Here is a 19,550-nt window from a genome sequence, read left to right as displayed (position 1 = left end):
GCAGGGGCAGTTAAGTATCATTTGAGGGACTTCATGTTGTTTTTCAGTGTTTCCCATATCTCTGGCTTCCTTTTGAGGAACTGCATTAACATAAGAAATAATATAATAGCAGTGCAATCTACGTTGCAATTGTTTATAAGAAAATATTCAGTTGAGTTATGGTTAAAAACATTTCTCTGTGAACATCGATAAAGTTTTGGACTGATCCTGTTTTATCATTTGATTTACGTTTCTGATTTTAGAACAAGTTATCTAAACGGCTGCCTTTTCTTTTCTTTTTTCCCCTTCAGTTTGGTATAATGGTTAAGATCCTGGCATAGAAACAGAAGACTGTAAGTTGTAGCCCTGCCTTAGGCATGAAATCTAGCTGGGTAACTTTGGGTCACTCTCTCAACCCACCACACAGGGTTGTTGTTGTGGGTAAAATAGGTAACTCACAACCTTCGGTTACCTAAAATAGGGAACTAACAATCTTCAGTTACCTATTAAATAATAAGGGTAGGATTAAAATCTAATAAATAAATAATAAATAATAAAATAATAAAAAAGAAATCTCCTGATTTCTTTTTTTGTTTTCTAAACGTTGTCTGCAAAAAAATTCATTCAACTAAACACATTTCATCACCCAGAATATTTCTTTGTTTTTTCCCCTCTTATTATTTCACTTTCATTAAGCCCAAAGTAGAGTTCCTCTACTACTTATTAATAACAGAACTGAGCATTGTTTAGTTCTTTTATTAACAAATTGTCCCCTTGCAGCTAGTAATTAAATGAGAAGATTGCTTAGGAGCTTAATTAGAACATTCTATTAATCCCTTTTTCATTTTCAAAAATGCATTTAGTTCAGACCTAACAAATTTTGAGTGTTAGAATGTTAGTAAAAGAAGTGTTGTTTGTACTGGGTCTGGAAACTGGATTCTGAAACAGTCTGTTAAAACACATATTTTCCATTCAACCAGTCAACAAGCCATCAATCTTCATACAGCTTGCTGAAGCTGATTACATCGCATTTTCTTAAGGGCTAAGGTTGCAAAATTAACTAGAGATCAGAATTTGATTGCAATTATATCTTTAACTATGTTTAGTTGCAGTCTTTATTCCAATATATTTTTTATTATAGGAATACTTTTTCATTATTATGTGTATAATAAAATGTAGAAAGGTATCTGATTTAAAAGCAGAATGGGTTTATGATAGTGCAACTGAATCAGCCAAATAAAGATAAGATCCAATTTTATTATGTACTCATCTAAAAAAACATGAATATGCTCTACTGTTCAAACTTTGAGCAAAGAGGCATCAGCAAGCATCAGCATTTATAAGGAGGTGCCCTCATAGAAGAGAAAAACAAAACAGAACAAAACAGAACAAAACAGAATGTCTGCTTTATAAAATCTCCACAATAAATATAATTTAAAATGTATTCAACAATACATGTGCCTATTAGGAAAAGAATGTACTTTTGAGTTTTGATGACATATATTGCTGGTCACTCTTGTTAAATTTTCATTCTGGAAGTTAAGAAACCTTGTATGAGACAGAAAGCTAATAAAAAGACTTTATTCTGCTATATCAGAATCTGTGCCATGATCGTAGCATCTTATTACAACCTGCTTTCCAATGCATTATGCTCACCTGCTGCTACTTCAAAATCCATCCAGCACAATCTTTTCCCAGTTGAGCGTTACCTGTGCTAAATACTCAGGAAACACTCAGGGGAAAAAAATTGGAGCCCTTTACACCGTAATTGCTCAAATGTTTTTCTTGCAAGCAGAGATGAGAGCAAAATATGAATGTTCTTTGAGATAGCTCTTACTGCAAAGTTTTCAGGGAGTGAATCTTTTGATCCAGAGGATACCATGGGACTTGAGATGAAAATGTCTTTTCTTTGATACACAATTTTCTATGCCCGGGATTAGTTTTTATTTATTTAGACATGACGAATGCTGTTTATGTGGGTAGTAAAAAGGCTTAACTATAAAACAAGCAAGTTTGTTATTCAGACATAGGATGTCCATACACTGACTAACATTGCTGAGACTGGTTTCATATACAGGTATTCAAAGTGGCTATGTAAAGTCCTGTGTTGGACTTTCCCACCTGATGACCAACTGACAGTTCTAAGTTGAGAGCAGATGCATATATTTGCCTGCAGAAGGGATAAGTCATTGTTTCACAGTGTCAGATAAATACTTCAGTCAGCATAGGACTATAATTAGCATGCTTGCTCTTGACCATTAATTTAGCCAAACTTTGACTGCTGATATATGCATGAATACCTATACTCTTTCTCTTTACATGAGGGTGATGTGAGGGCACAGCAATTAAGACACTGGCCTTGTTAGCTGGAAAGCTGACAGCTCAGGTTTGAGACCCAAGTGCCACAGGATGGGATGAACTCCCATCCTCACTCCAGTTGCTGCTAATCTAGCAGTTCAAAAGCAAGCAAATGCGAGTACATAAATAGGTACCACTTTGGTGGGAGGGTAACAGTGCTCTATGATGGCCACATGACTGGAACTGTCTTCAGACAGTGCTGGGTCAATGGCATTGCAATGGAAATGAGCACCATCATCAATAACTAGTGGAATAAAATTCACTGGGTTTCCTTTACTTTTACCTTTTTCTCTGGATAATTCTTTGCTTAATATGGATAATGCTTTTTTGGACCTCTTTACTGACAAGTTCACTTTCGTGTGTTTAGTCGTTTTCTTCTTACTGAGCAAAGCTAATCAGATGGATAATGTTTGTACCAAACTTGACGACCACTGTATGTTATTGCAAGAGGAGTATACCTGTTATATTGTTTATATGGTATATAGTTTTAAATAGATATCATATAAAATGTTTACTTAGTACTTTTATAGTATCTCTTTAGAAATCAGTTATTAAACAGCATGTAAAAATAGGTTTAGGGAATATGACATTATGGCTGACCTACAGGTTTTCAGAGAAGCTACTGCTGATACCTGCATTCTTATTTTATTACAGTAGACACTCCTGACCCCTATGTGGAGCTCTTTATTCCCACAGCACCAGACAGCAGGAAGAGAACAAACCATATCAACAACAATGTGAATCCTGAGTGGAATGAAACTTTTGAGATAATTTTGGATCCCAATCAGGAAAATATTCTGGAGGTACGGGTACAGATATCTGTAGGGAAAAGGACTCATGTGATGTGGATACTATATTAAAAATATTAAATGCTGTGTCAAAAGAGGCAGACTAATTTAGCAACTGTGTGTATTAAATACCCTTGCTAACAGAGGTGATATGTTTAGATATTGCTTTATAACTTTCTATTATAAATGAAAGTTACTTAATGAAACAATCTAAGGGATGATATTTGTTCTTCTACATGGCATGAATGAGTATCTAGTCACATTAGTCTCTTCTTTTTCTGCCTGAATGCCTGCCTGTCTCTCTCTCTCTCATCTATCAATAATCTTTCTCTCTTTCTCAACTATCAATAATCTCTCTCTCACACACACACTCGACCCCCCACACCTTTTCTACCATTGTAAAATAAAACTGACCAAAATGATGAGTATTAGATGACAAGTTGAGATTTGGGGATTTAGTAGTCTGAGCCCATCTCTCTTGATAAAGTACAAGTAAAATATTATAAGAAACAGTAGGAATCACAGAGCTAAAATTAACACAACAGCCACACATGCACAGGGAGAGAGAGAGAGAGAGAGAGATGGAGATTTATACATATAAAATATATAGGCCGTCTAGAATATAATAGAGACCAGAATTGAGAAAGTTCTAATATGAATTTCTCATTTTAAAAATACATGCTTTATTGCAGCTGGTCTACATCTTCGGAATGTCAGTCTAGCTTGAAATGGGCTTTCTAATAGTGCTTATTTCTCCCTTTCTAAGTAAATGAGCCCCTTTGACAAAGGATAAAGGGCAGATCAGCAGGGAATAGAGTATTTAAAAGAGGCAAAATCTTGGGCTCATCAGAAATAATTTTGCCACAGAATGTGACATTTTGTTTGCTTTCTGAACAGAATAAACAGTTATCTCCTACATTTAGCATACAAAATGAGAGGTTTGTATTTTTACAAAATATTACAGCATTATATGATCATCAGGAGTAAATATCAGTTTGGCCAATCTAATTTATGATTAATGGGTATACAATTGTGTCCATTCATCCTGAAGAACTGGTTGCTGTCCTAACATAATTTTAGTACTAATAATGTGTAAAAATACAAATATTATTTTCCAAAGCCATGTGTGCGATCCCTCGGTATAATTGTTTTGCCATATCTGGTAAAAGTTTACAGATCTTCCAATTAAAAAAAAAATATTTAACCAATATTGCTTTGTTGACTTCAAGTGAGGTAAGTGAAGTGGTAATAAAATATGTTTGTAGATCTTTAATCAATACAATGTATGTTGAAAATTAACTTAAAATTTTGTGTACCATGCACGTTTCCTTCATTTTTAAAAAGTCCTTTTTACATTTGTCTAGGATATGAGAAGGTTCAATTTAAGTGTGTATATTTTTTCAGATTACTCTTATGGATGCAAATTATGTGATGGATGAGACTATTGGTACAGCAACTTTTCCCATTTCATCTTTGAAAATTGGGGAGAAGAAACAAGTTCCAATCATCATTAATAAAGTAAGTTCCAAAATTAACACATCAGTTTCACTGTTGTTGATCTCAAAATGGTAACTTTCCAAGGTTATAAGTAGAGGATCTGAAATCTAGAATCTAATCATTGGACAGAAATTATGTCCTTTAGTTCTCTTGAACATTTCTGGTACTGAAAATGATGCGATCTGTTGAAATTACAAAGATTACAAAATTATTATTTCAGGTGTTGAGGACGTGAGTCAAACCACATCTTTTATTTTACTCTTTGAAGCATTTCTAGGGGTGCTAATCTTAGTATTTTTTAATTCGAGATTTACCTGGCTGAAGCCACTCCTGTAGGCAGTGTCTTAAAATGACATATTATTTTGTAGTCCAATTTGCACAGCTGCATACACAACACACATGTTGATAGCTGCAGCTGTGAAGAGCCATCCATGAGAAGCCATAAGCCACGTTGAGATGTACTTTCATTTCGCTATCCCAGATTGTTTAATCCTTCATTTGTAGGGTCAAGACCTGAGCCATGTTCATATATTGATTGAACAGCATCTAGATTTTTCTGGATTGCTGAATTTGGTATTTGTTCAAGTTTGGATAATAGTCATACTTTGAAAAATGAACTTGATTTGAAAACATACCTGTCAAGTTTTTCTATTCTCTGGTCTTTATATTTTGCAATTAGTCTAGATTTTAATTTCCTTTTTTTATATGGATGCAATGTGTTACTTTCAGTTTTTTCTAACCCTAACCCTATCAATAATGCATTTCAAAACCACTTCCCAGATAAAATTGTGGTTACTTACACAATATGGCAGTATTATTTATTATCTGCATCCTAGGTTTTTTTTTGCAAAAAAAATATATCTTATTACATTGGTTATAAGATGATAAATGCTGAGAAACTGAAGTGTAATTCCATTACATTTTTTTACTGATAATTGTATATTATTCCTTCTTTTAGGAAAATCTATTATTTTTTTTTCCATGTCTTCCAGAGAATATAAGATGTAATACTTCCCTTCCCCCTAGCCCCTCTTCCTCCCCTCCCCTCCTACTCTCTTCTCCTTTCTTCAACATGAAATTATTCTGCAGTTTGTGTCTTTGTGGCCCAAATGGTGTGGGAATATGAGATAGTATTCAAATATTGATAATGTATTGAGACCAATGAAATATATTTATGTTTATTCTTAATTTTTTTTCATACCATTTCTTGTTTTAAGTAAAATAAAACTGTGAAATATAAATAACAATGTCTTTTGAAAAAAATGTATTGACTTAAAAAAGGGCTTTTAAAGCCTGGAAAGTTAGGAAAAAATCTGCTCTAATATAAACTGGTAGGTGATTAGTGTTAAGTGAGACTCCTTTGTTTATAAGACAATAGATCACAAATTTCTTGACAAAAATTGTGATGCAATTATAACATTGCTTGTTTAGGTTACAGAAGTCACATTGGAGGTATCTATTGAAGTTTGGTAAGTAATCTTGGTATTCACAAAGTATATTTGCAGAAATGATAGCATTGAGACATGTCTTCCTTTTTTGTGCAATTATGATATACTAGCAGGATACCCATGCTTCGCTACGAAACTATGTGACCGGGCAAGCATTTAGGGAGGAAAATAAGGGGGAAAAATTGTGCCTATGTCTACCAGCATCCATTGGTATTCATCTGGCTAGCGTCCTGTCAGTGTGTGAGAGTTGAGAGCTGTTTGGAAACTGAAATAGTATTTGCTGTGTGAGCAAGGAGACAGCAAGGAGCCTGGGCATGGCTTAACTGAACTGCAGTTGAAAGAGGTTTCTTTTCAGGTGAGGAGGGGGAGTAGAATTCCTTAGCATCCAAGCGTATTAATAATAATATAGGAAATACTAATGCTCTGATAGTCATTTCGAAAAATCCTTTATTGGCAAGCACTTAGAAGCCAAGAGGAACATACGTGCCAAATTTCAAGTTTGTAGGCATATGGTGCTGGAGATTTTGTGATGTGTAAGTGGTATTTCCCTTTTATATATATATATATATATAGATAAACTGTATCAGAAAGATATATTGGACTACAATGACATAGGATTGAGAATTCATTGAGATAGGCAATGGATGCACTTCAGTACTGTATTGTCTTATTGATCTCAAAGTAGGATATTGCTGTAGTTTAGTCCTATGTATATTTATTTGGCCATCCTGTAGTTAAGTTCCATTGAATTCTACTGGCCCTTTTTCTGTGTATACACAAGAATGATTTATGTTGTCTTGGTACTATAATTTGGCCTGAAACCTGATGGCAGTGGGTCCAGACAATTCACTTTCTCTGAGCCTTTTAGAGCGGCAAGTCTTACCACCATATTTAAAAATGCAGCACTTTAAATACTGTTAAACCATCATTTTAGTGGCATTACAGGAAGTCCATGCTTGAGCAGGACTTTATTGGCATAGAACTTTAGATTAAATTGCTCGTTAGTCCTTTAAGTAGGAGATTTAGGACTAAACATGTGTTTTGCTCAACAGCTCTTCAACAGACCTCCGTTTCAGCATGGCTCTGTGTGATGAAGAGAAGGACTTCCGACAGCAGCGGAAAACTAGAGTAATGCATTATCTGAACAAGTTATTGGGAGCTGATTTGACCTCTATTCGTGATGTAAGTCTGGAGAGCTTATATCCAGCAGTCCTTAGTTCAACCCCAGAATGATCCAAAGCTACATTACATTAGTTTTTTTTACTGTAACTTCAAGTCGTATTTCATCTTTCAACACTGTAAATTTTTGTTTCTATGTACTTTCATCAGCAATCCACTTCATCTTCTCCAAACCCAGAATACTTGTTAAAATTATCATAATCTTTTTATTTCAGTTGAAAACTTTGGCTTTTAATCTTAAGTAAAACACTTTAAACTTTCTTAGCAAGTTCTTTGTTTAATGCTATGCATGATTGCTAAGACTTTGTTTGCTTTCCTAACTAGCTAATACTTGTTCTAACTAATATGGTTAGAATTAGTTATTCTAGTAATAACTAATTATAACTGCTTGGTTGTTGTTTTTAAAAATCTCTAGTCTCTAATAACTTTAATTTATTTGAGTTGAAATTATGAAAACTTCTTGCAGCATTTTTTAATCTGTGAGACATGCCATCTTGATATGTGGAAAAATGAGAACTGGAAAGGACAGGGAGATATATACAATGTTCTTATTTTCCCCAAACATTTATCATTGCTTATAATGTCCGAATATGAACTTTTGTTTTGTTAAACAATCCAGAAATGCTTTTGGTCAGCACAGCCAACAAATTAGCCAAGCAAATAATTAATCATAATCTATGCTTTCTCCATATTGAATATCTTAAAGTAAAATTAGAGTTTATTTCTAAATTTTCTTGCATAAGGCAGACAGAGACATTAACTAAAAATGGCATGCTAACACACAGGTCAGTGCTCCAATTTTTAAAATGGTGAGTAGGGATAGCAAAGATGTTTATATATTAGAATTTTCTAGCCTATTGTTTTTTTCCAGCAAAAACCTCAAAGCTGTTCTCCCTGAAGAGTATTAAATACAGATCAAGTCTTGCAAATGTGTGTTCAAACCCTGGATGAAGGGATACAAACCATGGGTTGTGTTTAGGAGTGAACAAACGATTTTTGGGGTGGGTGCAGCAGTTGGATCCTACCAGTTCAGTGATTGCGTGCGCGAAGCACCTAAAGTGCACATGCAGCTTCCCCACACCAGCTGAGGCCTGCAACGCAGTCAGCTGAGTGGATAAAGAAGAGAAAAGTGCAGGGATGGGTGGGAGATCTGATCCTGTACTTTTATTTCTCCTCTCAGCTAAGTCTGAGGCTTTTTTTCTTCCTCAGCTGATCCCCGGAGGCTTTCTTTATTACTGGTTTTACTGAACCAGTCCGAACCAGTAGCATAGCACCACTGGTTGGGTAGGTTTTCTGTTACCTTATGCGTTTTATATAATGTTACCATAACTATACAATGTCTTGCTCGTGTTGTGTGATAAATACCTTAGAAGGCATCTATGTTGTATGTTTTCCCAGGTACCAGTAATAGCAATCTTGGGTTCTGGAGGTGGATTTCGGGCAACTGTGGGACTTTCTGGAGTAACGAAAGCATTGTATGAATCTGGAATTTTAGACTGTGCAACATATATTGCTGGTTTATCTGGATCTACATGGCAAGTCTCCTTTTTTTAAAAAAAAAAACATTTTTATTTTAATAGACAATACCTTACTCTTATTATGTACAGTATATTTTTTATCCCTTGATTCTATAGCCAAATTGCCAAAATCTTTTTAAAAAGGTAAATTAGTTTTAGATCATGACTGTAATCCCTTCTATTTCTAATTCATTGGTTTGTTGATTTAAAAATCTTTCTGAGTTAATAAAAACTTGCAATGTTTAGATTATACTTTTTGAGGAAATTGAGAGCTATAAAAACAAATTCTCCTCAAACTTATACTTATCCTGTATGGTTCGCTAATCAGCTGAAATCTTCAGTATAGCTCAAGGGAGCTTTAAATGTACTGAAATTAAAATATCACTTAATAACATGAAAGCAATGATGGTGTTTATTATTACTGCATCCTTAAAATAATGGATTTGATTGATTTCTAAAACTAGTAGAGCATAAAATAAAGCAAATTCACAAGTCCCTTGAAGTTAGCTTTCTGAAGGAATTTTTTGCTTGGAGGGATAGTTCTACAGTAAAGTTCTCTAACTGCTTGAAGAAAGATTGTGTCTTCTGATAGCTTAGGTCATATTGTCAAAATTTAAAAAAAGACCACAGAGAGCCCCAACAAGCATCTAAGTTCTGGAGTAGAAGGGCAAGTAGAAATAGGTAGGACTAAGAGAACTTTTAGTTTATAATATTACTCTGTTTTCTTTCTATTATTTTATATTGATAGATAATATTCTATTATTTTATACTGATAGTCTCTTCAGTTGTGATAATGGAATAAATTCATAAACAAACTTAATATTTTCCTGTTGTAAAGACTAAAGAGACTGCAACCCTAGATGAATTTTTGTCAGTTTTTCAGCATAAACTTAGTCAAAATGAAGTTTAAAACTGACATAACTACTGTCAGATTTCTTTTGAGGATCAATAAATTTAATTTGAAATCTTGCTGCCAAATGATGAAATTAGAATTCTTAAATTGAAGTAATCTCCTCTCTTCTGTAGCATACTATGTTAAATATGGAGTTTAGAGAAATACATACATATTGTGTTTCCCAGTTAGAGGACTGAGTATTTATAAACAATTAGAGTTTTATTCAATATTATGTGTTATAAATATGTTATTTTAGATACATGTAAAATATGCAAAACCTTGTAATTTACAAAATGATAGCTTGATTTTTCCCAAGTTTCGCTAGTGTTTTGTCTCACTTCTCCTCCCCCTCTTTCTCTTATTTATTTATTTTAAAAAAAATTATATGGCTGTCCAACTCACTCTTGGTGACTCCGGGCAGCTTATACGGATAAAACCCCAGTTCAACAAACCAATAACTCTCCACTCCGCCCCCCCCGGTGATAATCAGATCAGCCACTTAATGGGTTCCATATAATTCTGAGGTCCCCAGGCCCACTAGCAGAACCATGTCTCCAGGACCTTGCAAAAGGATGTCAAAGTGGGGGCCAATCTTATCTCTGCAGGGATGATGTTCCACAGGGAAGGAGTCTCTACAGAAAATGTCCTTCTTGATCCTGCTAGGGGTCAGCAATGTGCAGCTCCAGAGCCTCATGCGGCTCTTTGGCCCTCTCTTGTGGCTCCCTGTCAGATGACCCCACCATTGCCTAGCCCTGCCCCTCGCCCTCCTCTCCCACTCACTCCTTGCCTGCCCTGAGAAGAGAAGGGCGACGGTGGTGAATGGAGACTTGCTCTGTATTCCAGAGTGGGAGCGAAGCGCCCCTCTACTTGCCTCTTTATATGGCCTTTGTTGGTGCTGTGTGCACCTCGGCCGCTGGGGGAGATGGACAACTTTTCTCCGCCTCGAGATACTGGCTGGCCTGGCTGCAGCTGATGCTCCATGTCGTAATGGGCTCCAGGAGGAAGAGGAGGGAATGCAGTTTCCCCCATTATGAAGCACACTAAATTTAAGTGTGCTGCACGAGGTGCTGCAAGAGCAGCGAGCAGCCATGGAGGCAGCAAGAGCAGCAGCGTCATCTGCAGCTGGCCCAGCCGGTGTCTCGGGGTGGAGAGAACATCGCGTGTCTCCCCATGTTCCTCTTGCTGCCTCATGGCTGCTAGCTGCTCTTTCAGCGCCTTGCACAGCACACTTAAATTTAGCACGCTTCACAATGGGAGAGACTGCGTCCCCTCCTCCTCCTCCTCCTGGGGAAGGTGTTTTCTTTTCTGTGGGAAACAGGTCCAAATGGCTCTTTGAGTGTTTAAGGTTGCAGACCCCTGTGCCTAGATAGACTTTCTTAAGAAGGTCCATAGCATTCCCTGCTTCCCCATTATGGCGAGTGGGGTAGATATGACTGGGAAAATATGGTTCTTCAAATATCTTTGTCTCAAGCCATGGAGGGCTTTGAAGATGATAACCAGCACTTTGATTTGGACCCAGAAGCAATTTGGCCATGGATTCTTTCACAAGAGAAGTGACACGTGCAAATCTAGGCTTACCCACCATACTTTGAATCCATTAAATTTTGTAGAAACTTTTCAAAGGCAGCTCCATTTAAAACACATTACAATAGTCAAGATAGGTGGTGACTTAGATGAAGGAAACTGTGAGTAGGAATCGTTGATCTAGGAAAGGGCATAACTGATCATAACCCACAGGTCCTCCTAGCCACGACTGCCACCTGCTCTTTAAGCAGAAGTTATGATTTCTAGCGAACCTTCCTTTTTTCATTCATCACCATTGTTGGTTGAAAATCTTGTGACCATCTTTGGTCCATTTTTATGTTCACTAAAAATATTGTTTTGATCTCTTCATAGGTACATGTCAACCCTGTATTCTCATCCAGATTTTCCAGTGAAAGGGCCAAAGGAGATAAATGCTGAGTTGAGGAACAGTATTAGTCACACCCCACTGAAACTACTTACACCCCAGAAAGTGAAGCGATACATTGAAGCGCTGTGGAAAAAGAAGAGGTGTGGGCAGCCTGTGACATTTACAGATATCTTCGGAATGTTGATAGGAGAAACATTGGTTCAAAATGTAAGCATTTATCAAAACATTTAGGGAAGCTGTTTAAATCTTAGGTGCATAATATTTGTGTAAATACAGTTTGATGCATTAGAACTGCTGACTTTGTAGTAGAAACTGCAGACAACGATGAGAAAACTTCACTAATCAAAATTAAACTAATAGTTTGAATTCTACAACATAATCTAATGTAAATGTGAGTTGCGGTCTGCCTTTTGGTTACCCAGAAAGCTGCAGTAGCTGTCAAATACTTCTATTACCACTTTATCATAAATATTCAAATGTCAAAAACTTTCAGAAAACAATAGGAGAATCTAAATTAGGTCCATAAACATCAACTTTAGCTAATATAGTCTTTGCTATTTTAGCACATAAAATTAAATAATACATTTATATCAGCAATATAACCTGTTGTAATCAGTTGAAAATAGCAGTAGCAATAGCAATAGCACTTAGTCTTATATACCACTTCACAATGCTTTACAGCCTTCTCTAAGTGGTTTACAATGTCATCCTATTGCCCCCAACAATTTGGGTCCTCATTTTACCGACCTCGGAATGATGGAAGGCTGAGTCAACTTTGAGCCAATGAGAATATCCTTTGAGTTTCCTAATATATACTTTGAGTTCCCTAATGTATGAATACTATATTTACAGTTTTAATAATTTTATTATAAATAGTATTATTATTGTGAAAGTTATAGATAATTGGCACATAAGCTGCTCAGAGTCTGAAAGAGTAGGAGTGCTTTATAAGCCTAATAAATAGACCCAATCATCACCAAGTTCTGATTTTTAACCAGATTAATCAGTAGCAAGAAGGCTTTCTTAGTCTTTATTACAAGATTATTAATTTATAATGTCCAGGTAGGCAATTCTGCTATATTTTTGGTGTATGTTCAGCTGGTTTATGACCATAATGAAGTAATCTGAAGTAACTTTTTTGTATTTTTTAAAAAGTAAAACTCTGAGGGGGATAAGTGATTACAAATATGAACTATAAATAAATATGTCAGCTTCAGTTCAAATATTAAACTATTAAATTCTGTCTCCTTTTCACAGAGAATGGATATCACTTTATCTCATATGAGAGAAAAAATCAACAAAGCACAGTCAGCTTTGCCACTTTTTACCTGTCTTCATGTTAAACCTGATGTGTCAGAACTGATGTTTGCAGGTCAGTGTTCTCACTATCTGGGTTCATTCAACCTTTATTTATTTAAGACCATCCTATTCAAGAATGACTGGGTGACTTATAAAAGAAACAATGATAGACAGTAAAAAATAACAATCATGAATTTCCAGACAAAACAAATTACCCAAAACACACCCATGAGAAGCTCAACAACTAACCCACTTCAGAGCTTGGGAGAAGAATCTCAGTTTTAAGGATTTCCAGAACCCCATTTTTTTGATAGAGGGACATGTATCTTTAGAGAGATGCTATTCCAGAGGGCAGGCAGGTAAGTTGGGTCCCAAGAGATGGCACTATTTAATAGATGGTAGGTGACATATCAATTATGTAGATCTTACCTGATGAGCAGAAACCATGGAAGATGGTCCTTTGATAACTTGGCCGTACTTAGAGTTAATGACTACCATCTTGAATTGCTCATTGGCTATCAGTGCGACTTATGCAGGAATGGGTGTCACACAGGCTTATGCCGATCACTTCCTGTGCTACTGCACTTTGGATTATCTGCAGTTTCCAATATGATCTTCGAGGTCACATAGGGTGCATTGCATGATATGATGGGAATATGAGTAACTAAATGAAGGGCCTCTTAATCCAGGAATGGACACAATAGACACACAAGATGGAACTATGGGAAGTGTGGTGGCTCAACTAGAGGGGGCAGTAAAAACATGTTCCAGCATGAAGTCATTCCATGGGAGGATGTAGCAGAGGCTACTGAAGTCTTTATTTGCTGGTTCCCAAGAAAATACAATTTCTGGCGAGATTCTTGTAAATAGGCGATCAACAACAAAGAAACTACTTTGGCCTACTCACAAAGCTGTTCTGGTTTCTTGCACCTGACATATCTCTATATCTGCCACTTTCTTTTCAACTCCAAGATGATCCCCAGGTTTTATACCAGTTTTGAATACGGAAGGGTAGCCTATTCCAAAGCTAAAATGAATAGTCAACTTAAGTCTGTTCGCACAGCCCCCAGGCACCATGACAGGACATTGATATTGGCACAGAGTCAAATTGTATATAACTAGGAATCATCAGCACATTGATGATCTTATCTGATAGCTTCATAGAAAGGAAGGGAAAGAGGTTTGAACCACGAAACATGGGAAAATATATAAAAAGCATATATTGCTTCAAGTAAACACCACAAAACTTGATTTTTATTGTCTCCATCTCAAAAAGAAGAAATTAAAATGACAAAGAAGTAGAATTAAAGACAGATGGAGCAAAAGTGTTTGAGGATGAAACTAATGCTTTTGGCCTGGATTGATTGAAAGAATTGGTGCTTACTTAATGTTTGTATCAGTATACTGCTCTTTTTAGTTTGTCTCAGACACATATGAGTGACACAGTGAGACTTTTTAAGGTAATAATTATGAACCAGGTAGGTCCTCTGTGTTGTACTCAGCTGCTTTTTAATGCTGTGAATAAACCAACGTAAACATTCTCTTGTTGCTAAAAAACAAAGTTCTCCCATGAGCTGTTCAGAGCATCCAGTAGTGGAGAGGTGCTTCAGTCTCTGCATGTCTAGGCTGGGCTTAATTTGTGGAACGCTCCTCCTCCTCCACGGGACTCCTCCCTAGTGTTCCCCAGTTTTGGCTCAGCCTCGTTGAGGATAGGCGGTGCTTTTTGTTCTTCCTTGGCCGAAACAGGAGAATTATTCAGCAGGTTTGGAAATAGTCCAGTTTGTTTTTTTCAGGCTTTTAGCCTCCAAATCACATTACGATCTCCCGACATTAGCTCTCTCCATCTGGCTGTCGGAGATTGTTTGCATTTTTGGGCAGCACCGTTTCCCACCCGAAGTGGCGAGCGGCTTCGGCTTTGCTCCAAGCCCCCCCCCAACTGCTTTTTCTACCCCCTGCCATTGTGATTCCGCATTGCCTTTTTCTACATTGGCAATAGCGGCATGGGCTTTTTAGCCCTCATCTAAATCGTATCGTTTGATTCTTCCCCTCAGAACGCCATCTTGGTGTGGAAAGCATAAAAGCTTAATTCTTTCCACCCCTTTCCTGGCCATTTTTTAGCCACAAGGAGAAGCCGTTGGAGGCATTTTCTCCACGTGGCAGGAGTTTGTTGCTGGGAAGCGCGCGCGCGCCAAAAGTAATGGCCATTGTTTTGCCTTTGTTTTAAAGACTCTGTGGCTGCGCTATTTGTAACTCGAGCTGTGTGAGGTGGTTTTCCTTCCCGATCAAAGACTTCTCTTCAGATAACCTAAGGAATTATTACACCTCGTTTTCTTATTAGATTCAAGGCCATCTGTGCATTATTGTTGGCTTAACCCTCACAGCCTTACCCACCCAGCGGCACAACAGCGAGCACCCAGGCCTGTGTCCGCCTGTGCAGGGAAGCTGTTGAAGGCCTCTCTTTATTATCTTGGACTTTCAGGCATTCTTAATTTGGCTGTTTGGATATTCACTATATCAAGCTGTTTTTCTATTAATTTAGATATATATTTATATCTATATGTATTGGTGATTATCATTGACTCCAATAATAATAATAATAATAATAATAATAATAATAATAATAATAATAATAATAAATATCTTAATAATGAAAGATATTTTTACTGTGATACGACTCATATATACATATATCTTTAAAAAAAATGAAGGGGATAAGATATTATCAGGGCAACTGGTCCCTTCTTGGATCAGGCCCCTGGGCGTGCCAACCGCCTCCACAGTATCGCTTTGAATAATGAGCATACTGCATTTCTTTCAATCAAAATGTCAGGCAGTAGTAGCTCTCAGACCTTAACATCAAGGGTCAAAACTAAATCTCAGTACAAATCTAAGCAGACAAAAGGTCTTTCTAAAGCTTCAGAAAGGTATGCCAACAGGCGCCATAAAGCATTAGAAAAGCAAATAGATAAGTGTGCAAGGGAGGCACACAGGGCCTCACAGGACTTTCCGCCCCCCAGTCCAGGACTGTCTACCTCTTCCCACCCTCCTCCTCCCCTAGATCTCTCCCTCTCATCCAGACGCAGCTTGGTTCCCCAGAGTCAACAGGCCCAGTTACCTGGAACACCGACCATGCGAAGGGCTCCTGGAGCTACATTCACTCCAATGGCTTCCGGTCTTCGACAGGACGACATTCTTCCAGAGGAAGTTCCAGAGAGGATGAAGGCATGGATGGAGCTGGCAATCCACCAGGGAATTGCAGCAGGTCTTCAACACGCAGTTCTGACCAGGGAACATCCTGTAACCGCTGATTATGATTCTCAATCGCTAAGGTCGTTGACCAGATCGGAGCAACACTATACCCACGTACAGTTACAGGGGGAAGCGCCCCTCCAAGGGCCAACGGAGGAGGCGGAGGTGGAAGAAGTGGTTCAAATTGATCAAATGGAACAGATTGAATCAGGAATAATACAAGGCAGTGACCTGGCCCTTTCAGAAGCAGACCCCTGAGAAAGGGGTATGTCTGAGGATGAGGGTCTTGTTCCCGATCAACCTGTATTTACAGGCTTATTCCACCCACAACTGTTCAGATCACTCTTGTTTAAGGCAAAAAACATTGCATGCCTGAACAAGTCGGCCCCTTCTACCACTCCAACTTCTTCAGAAGTGGGACCAGAAGATCTAATTTTCAACCAACCGGTAGTCGAAGAAGATGTGATTCCAGTTCCTCACATGTTTTCGGACCTGGTACAGAAACAGTGGGCATTTGCAGCGGTGTACCCTGCCCCCATGGGATATGACAGGAAATATTTTAATTTGGCCTCTGATTTCTCAAAATTGCTGAATACTCCCGAGGTAGACGAACCTATAGTGGGATTAGCGTCCTCGTCCTCCATTCCCAGTGAAGTGCTGGAGGAATTAAAGCCGGAGAAAAAATGGGCTGAGCTGGCCGTACACAGGGCCCATCAGTCTGATGCATGGGCCATTAGAGCGGCCACGGCCACTTCCTTCTTTACCCATTCTCTTAGGTGGCTCCGTCTCTTATGGGAGCATGTCCCTAATTCCAACATTAGAGCGCACCAAGATATTGCAAAACTTATAGGAGCTGCTGAATTCTCAGCTGACGCAACTTATCATGCGGTCAGGTTTTCAGCGAGAGCCATTCACATGTCACAGTGTGACGCTTACTATGGTTAAAACATTGGCAAGCGGACATTAAGCACAAATGCAAGCTGGCTTCATCTCCTATTGCGGGAGACAGAGTGTTTGGCCCTGCCCTCGACCCGCTGCTAATCGAAACCTGAAACAAAAAGAAAACTCTACCTTCTCTTTTTCGGAAGTCAGATTCTAGAAACCCTCAGTCCTTTTGGAGGGGATTCCTCCAGACAGGGTTTTGCTAACCCAAGAACACCTTCAACATCTGGAACCATCCACACCTGACCATCTGGAGGTTGAGCAGAGATGTCTGAAGAGCGAAAAGTTTTCCAACAGGGTTATCACCACCATCCAAGCTGCCAGACGCCCCTCAACAACCTGCATTTACAATGCCATGTGGTCCAGTTTCTGCAAATGGTGTACTAAGTCTCACATTGATCCCATCTCTCCATCAGTGGCTCAAATCCTAGAGTTTTTACAAGAGGGATTTGACAAGGGATTATCACTTAATACGTTGAAAAGACAGGTGGTGGCCTTGGCATCGGTTGTCACTTGAGAGGGTCTACTGTCTCTTTCTCATCACCCATGCATACGGAGTTTCCTTTGAGGAGCCACAAATTTACACCCTCCAGCAGTTCACCATTATCCCACTTGGGACCTTAACAAGGTCCTTGTTGCACTCACTAAGTACTCTTTTGAACCCTTGAAATCGTCAAGTCTCCAATTTCTGATGTATAAAGTAGTTTTCCTTGTAGTGATCACTTCCGCTTTTCATATTTCGGAACTGGCAGCTTTGTCAATCAGACAAGTCCTTTGTATCTTCCATTCTGACCGGGTGGTCCTTCGTCCTGATCCTACATTTATATCCAAAATTAATTCGGCTTTTCACAGGGCACAAGAGCTGATACTTCCTAATTTCTGTCCCGGGCCATCCCAAGGTTTGGAACTACAATGGCATCAGCTTGATGTGAGATGAGATTGTGCATATATATTCACCGCACGGTGACTTTCAGAAAAATGGAAGCCTTATTTGTGTCATTTCAGCCCAACACTCAGGGATGCAAGGTCTCATCTTCCACAATAGGCCGTTGCCTATGGGCCGTGATAGCAAAAACGTATTAGACTCAATCACTACAGGTGCCTAGGGGCATAACAGCTCATCCAACAAGGAGCGCCGCAACATCAGCAGCGTGGGCCATGCAGGCACCAATAACTGAAATATGTCGAGCCGCAACCTGGGCCTCTCCATCGCCCTTCATTAGGCATTATAAAATAGATGTGTTTGCATGTGCTGAGGCCTCCTTTGGCAGAAGAGTTTTGCAATGGGTTCACAGGGACCAGGAGGGGAGTCCAAGCCCGATGGAGTCCCTTCCGTAGGACAGGCCAAGCTTTGGTATGTCCCACTACTGGATCTTTGAACAGCTCATGGGAGAAAGGGCGTTGGTACTTACATGATACGCCCGTTCTCTCTTTGAGCTGTGAAGAGCATCCAGCCCCATCCTTTTTTCCGTCTGGTGGGGTCCTGTTTTGGCCAATGAATTGTTAGGGCATTGAGGGCGAGGGTGTTTATTCCTCTTGTCTTCGCCAAAATTGGGGAATGCTGGGGAGGAGTCCCATGGAGGAGGAGGAGCATTCCACAAATTAAGCCCAGCCTAGACATGCACAGACTGAAGCACCTCCCCACTACTGGATGCTCTTCACAGCTCAAAGAGAACGGGTGTGTCAGGTAAGTACCAGCGCCCTTTCTGGTTCCTTTGTGCATGTGTTGCACATAAGTAAGTAGGTTTATTGTTCAAACAAAACAATACATGCCGCAGGTAGAGTATATGAAATAGAATGTCTCTGTTAGCTTTCTTTCATATAAAATCCAGGGCTTCGGTGGTGGGTGAAAATGATGATTTTTATTAATACAGTAATACTGCATTACATTTCTATTGGTAACTGGTAGAATTGCTTAATATTTGTTGTCTACTGCTATTAGTTGGCAGTTCAGCATGAATTTTGATTTTGTGATGCTGCAGTTGGGTAGTGGGACTTAGTTCATTGTGAGTTGGTGCCGAGTTCTATTTTTGTTTTTTTTATCATGGACCAATTTATTTATGGTAATAGATCAAAGTCCCATACTCGATAAAACAAAACACATGAGCAAAGCTGTAATGTTAAATTAGTAAAAGAGATAGCTAATAGCTCTCCACACAAAAACAATGAAAACTCTATACCACCAAAATTCTCATTTCTGTTTGACACTTTGTAACCTTCCATTGTGCAAAATGCTGCACCATAGGGCAAATTTGGTCAACAAAGGTACCGCAGACAAGCTAATTTATAGAATTTACTTCCCCACAGAATGAAATTTCATGAAAGATGTGACTGCTTCAGACAGGAAGGAATTGGAAAGAAAGAAGGGAAGAATGGAGGAAGAAGGGATAGAGGAAGACAGAGAGGAAGGAAGGAAGGAAGGAAGGAAGGAAGGAAGGAAGGAAGGAAGGAAGGAAGGAAGGAAGGAGACAAACTGAAGTTGAAGCA

General features: G+C 38.5%; 1 protein-coding gene across 2 annotated transcripts in view; it reads left to right on the top strand.

Moving 5' to 3' along the window:
- Positions 1-19,550, top strand: part of PLA2G4A (phospholipase A2 group IVA) — an 88,923-nt gene that overhangs the window by 47,199 nt on the left and 22,174 nt on the right. The window contains exons 1-8 of one of the 2 annotated variants that reach the window (XM_087960837.1): positions 296-332; positions 2,992-3,140; positions 4,530-4,643; positions 6,054-6,091; positions 7,123-7,252; positions 8,648-8,784; positions 11,558-11,780; positions 12,831-12,945. In XM_087960837.1, coding sequence (XP_087816963.1) covers positions 4,539-4,643; positions 6,054-6,091; positions 7,123-7,252; positions 8,648-8,784; positions 11,558-11,780; positions 12,831-12,945 — 748 coding nt within the window. In that variant the 5' untranslated portion in view covers positions 296-332; positions 2,992-3,140; positions 4,530-4,538. Of the gene's footprint in view, positions 1-295; positions 333-2,991; positions 3,141-4,529; positions 4,644-6,053; positions 6,092-7,122; positions 7,253-8,647; positions 8,785-11,557; positions 11,781-12,830; positions 12,946-19,550 lie in introns of those variants that run through there. The other variant, XM_026669286.2, reaches the window with a different exon arrangement.

Source organism: Notechis scutatus, chromosome 3 (genome assembly GCF_049901735.1).
Source record: "Notechis scutatus isolate UNSWTSFEM ecotype Mainland chromosome 3, rNotScu1.2, whole genome shotgun sequence".
NCBI lineage: Eukaryota > Metazoa > Chordata > Lepidosauria > Squamata > Elapidae > Notechis > Notechis scutatus.
The sequence above is the reverse complement of the archived record's forward strand: the minus strand, read 5'-3'. Positions and strand labels throughout refer to the sequence as shown.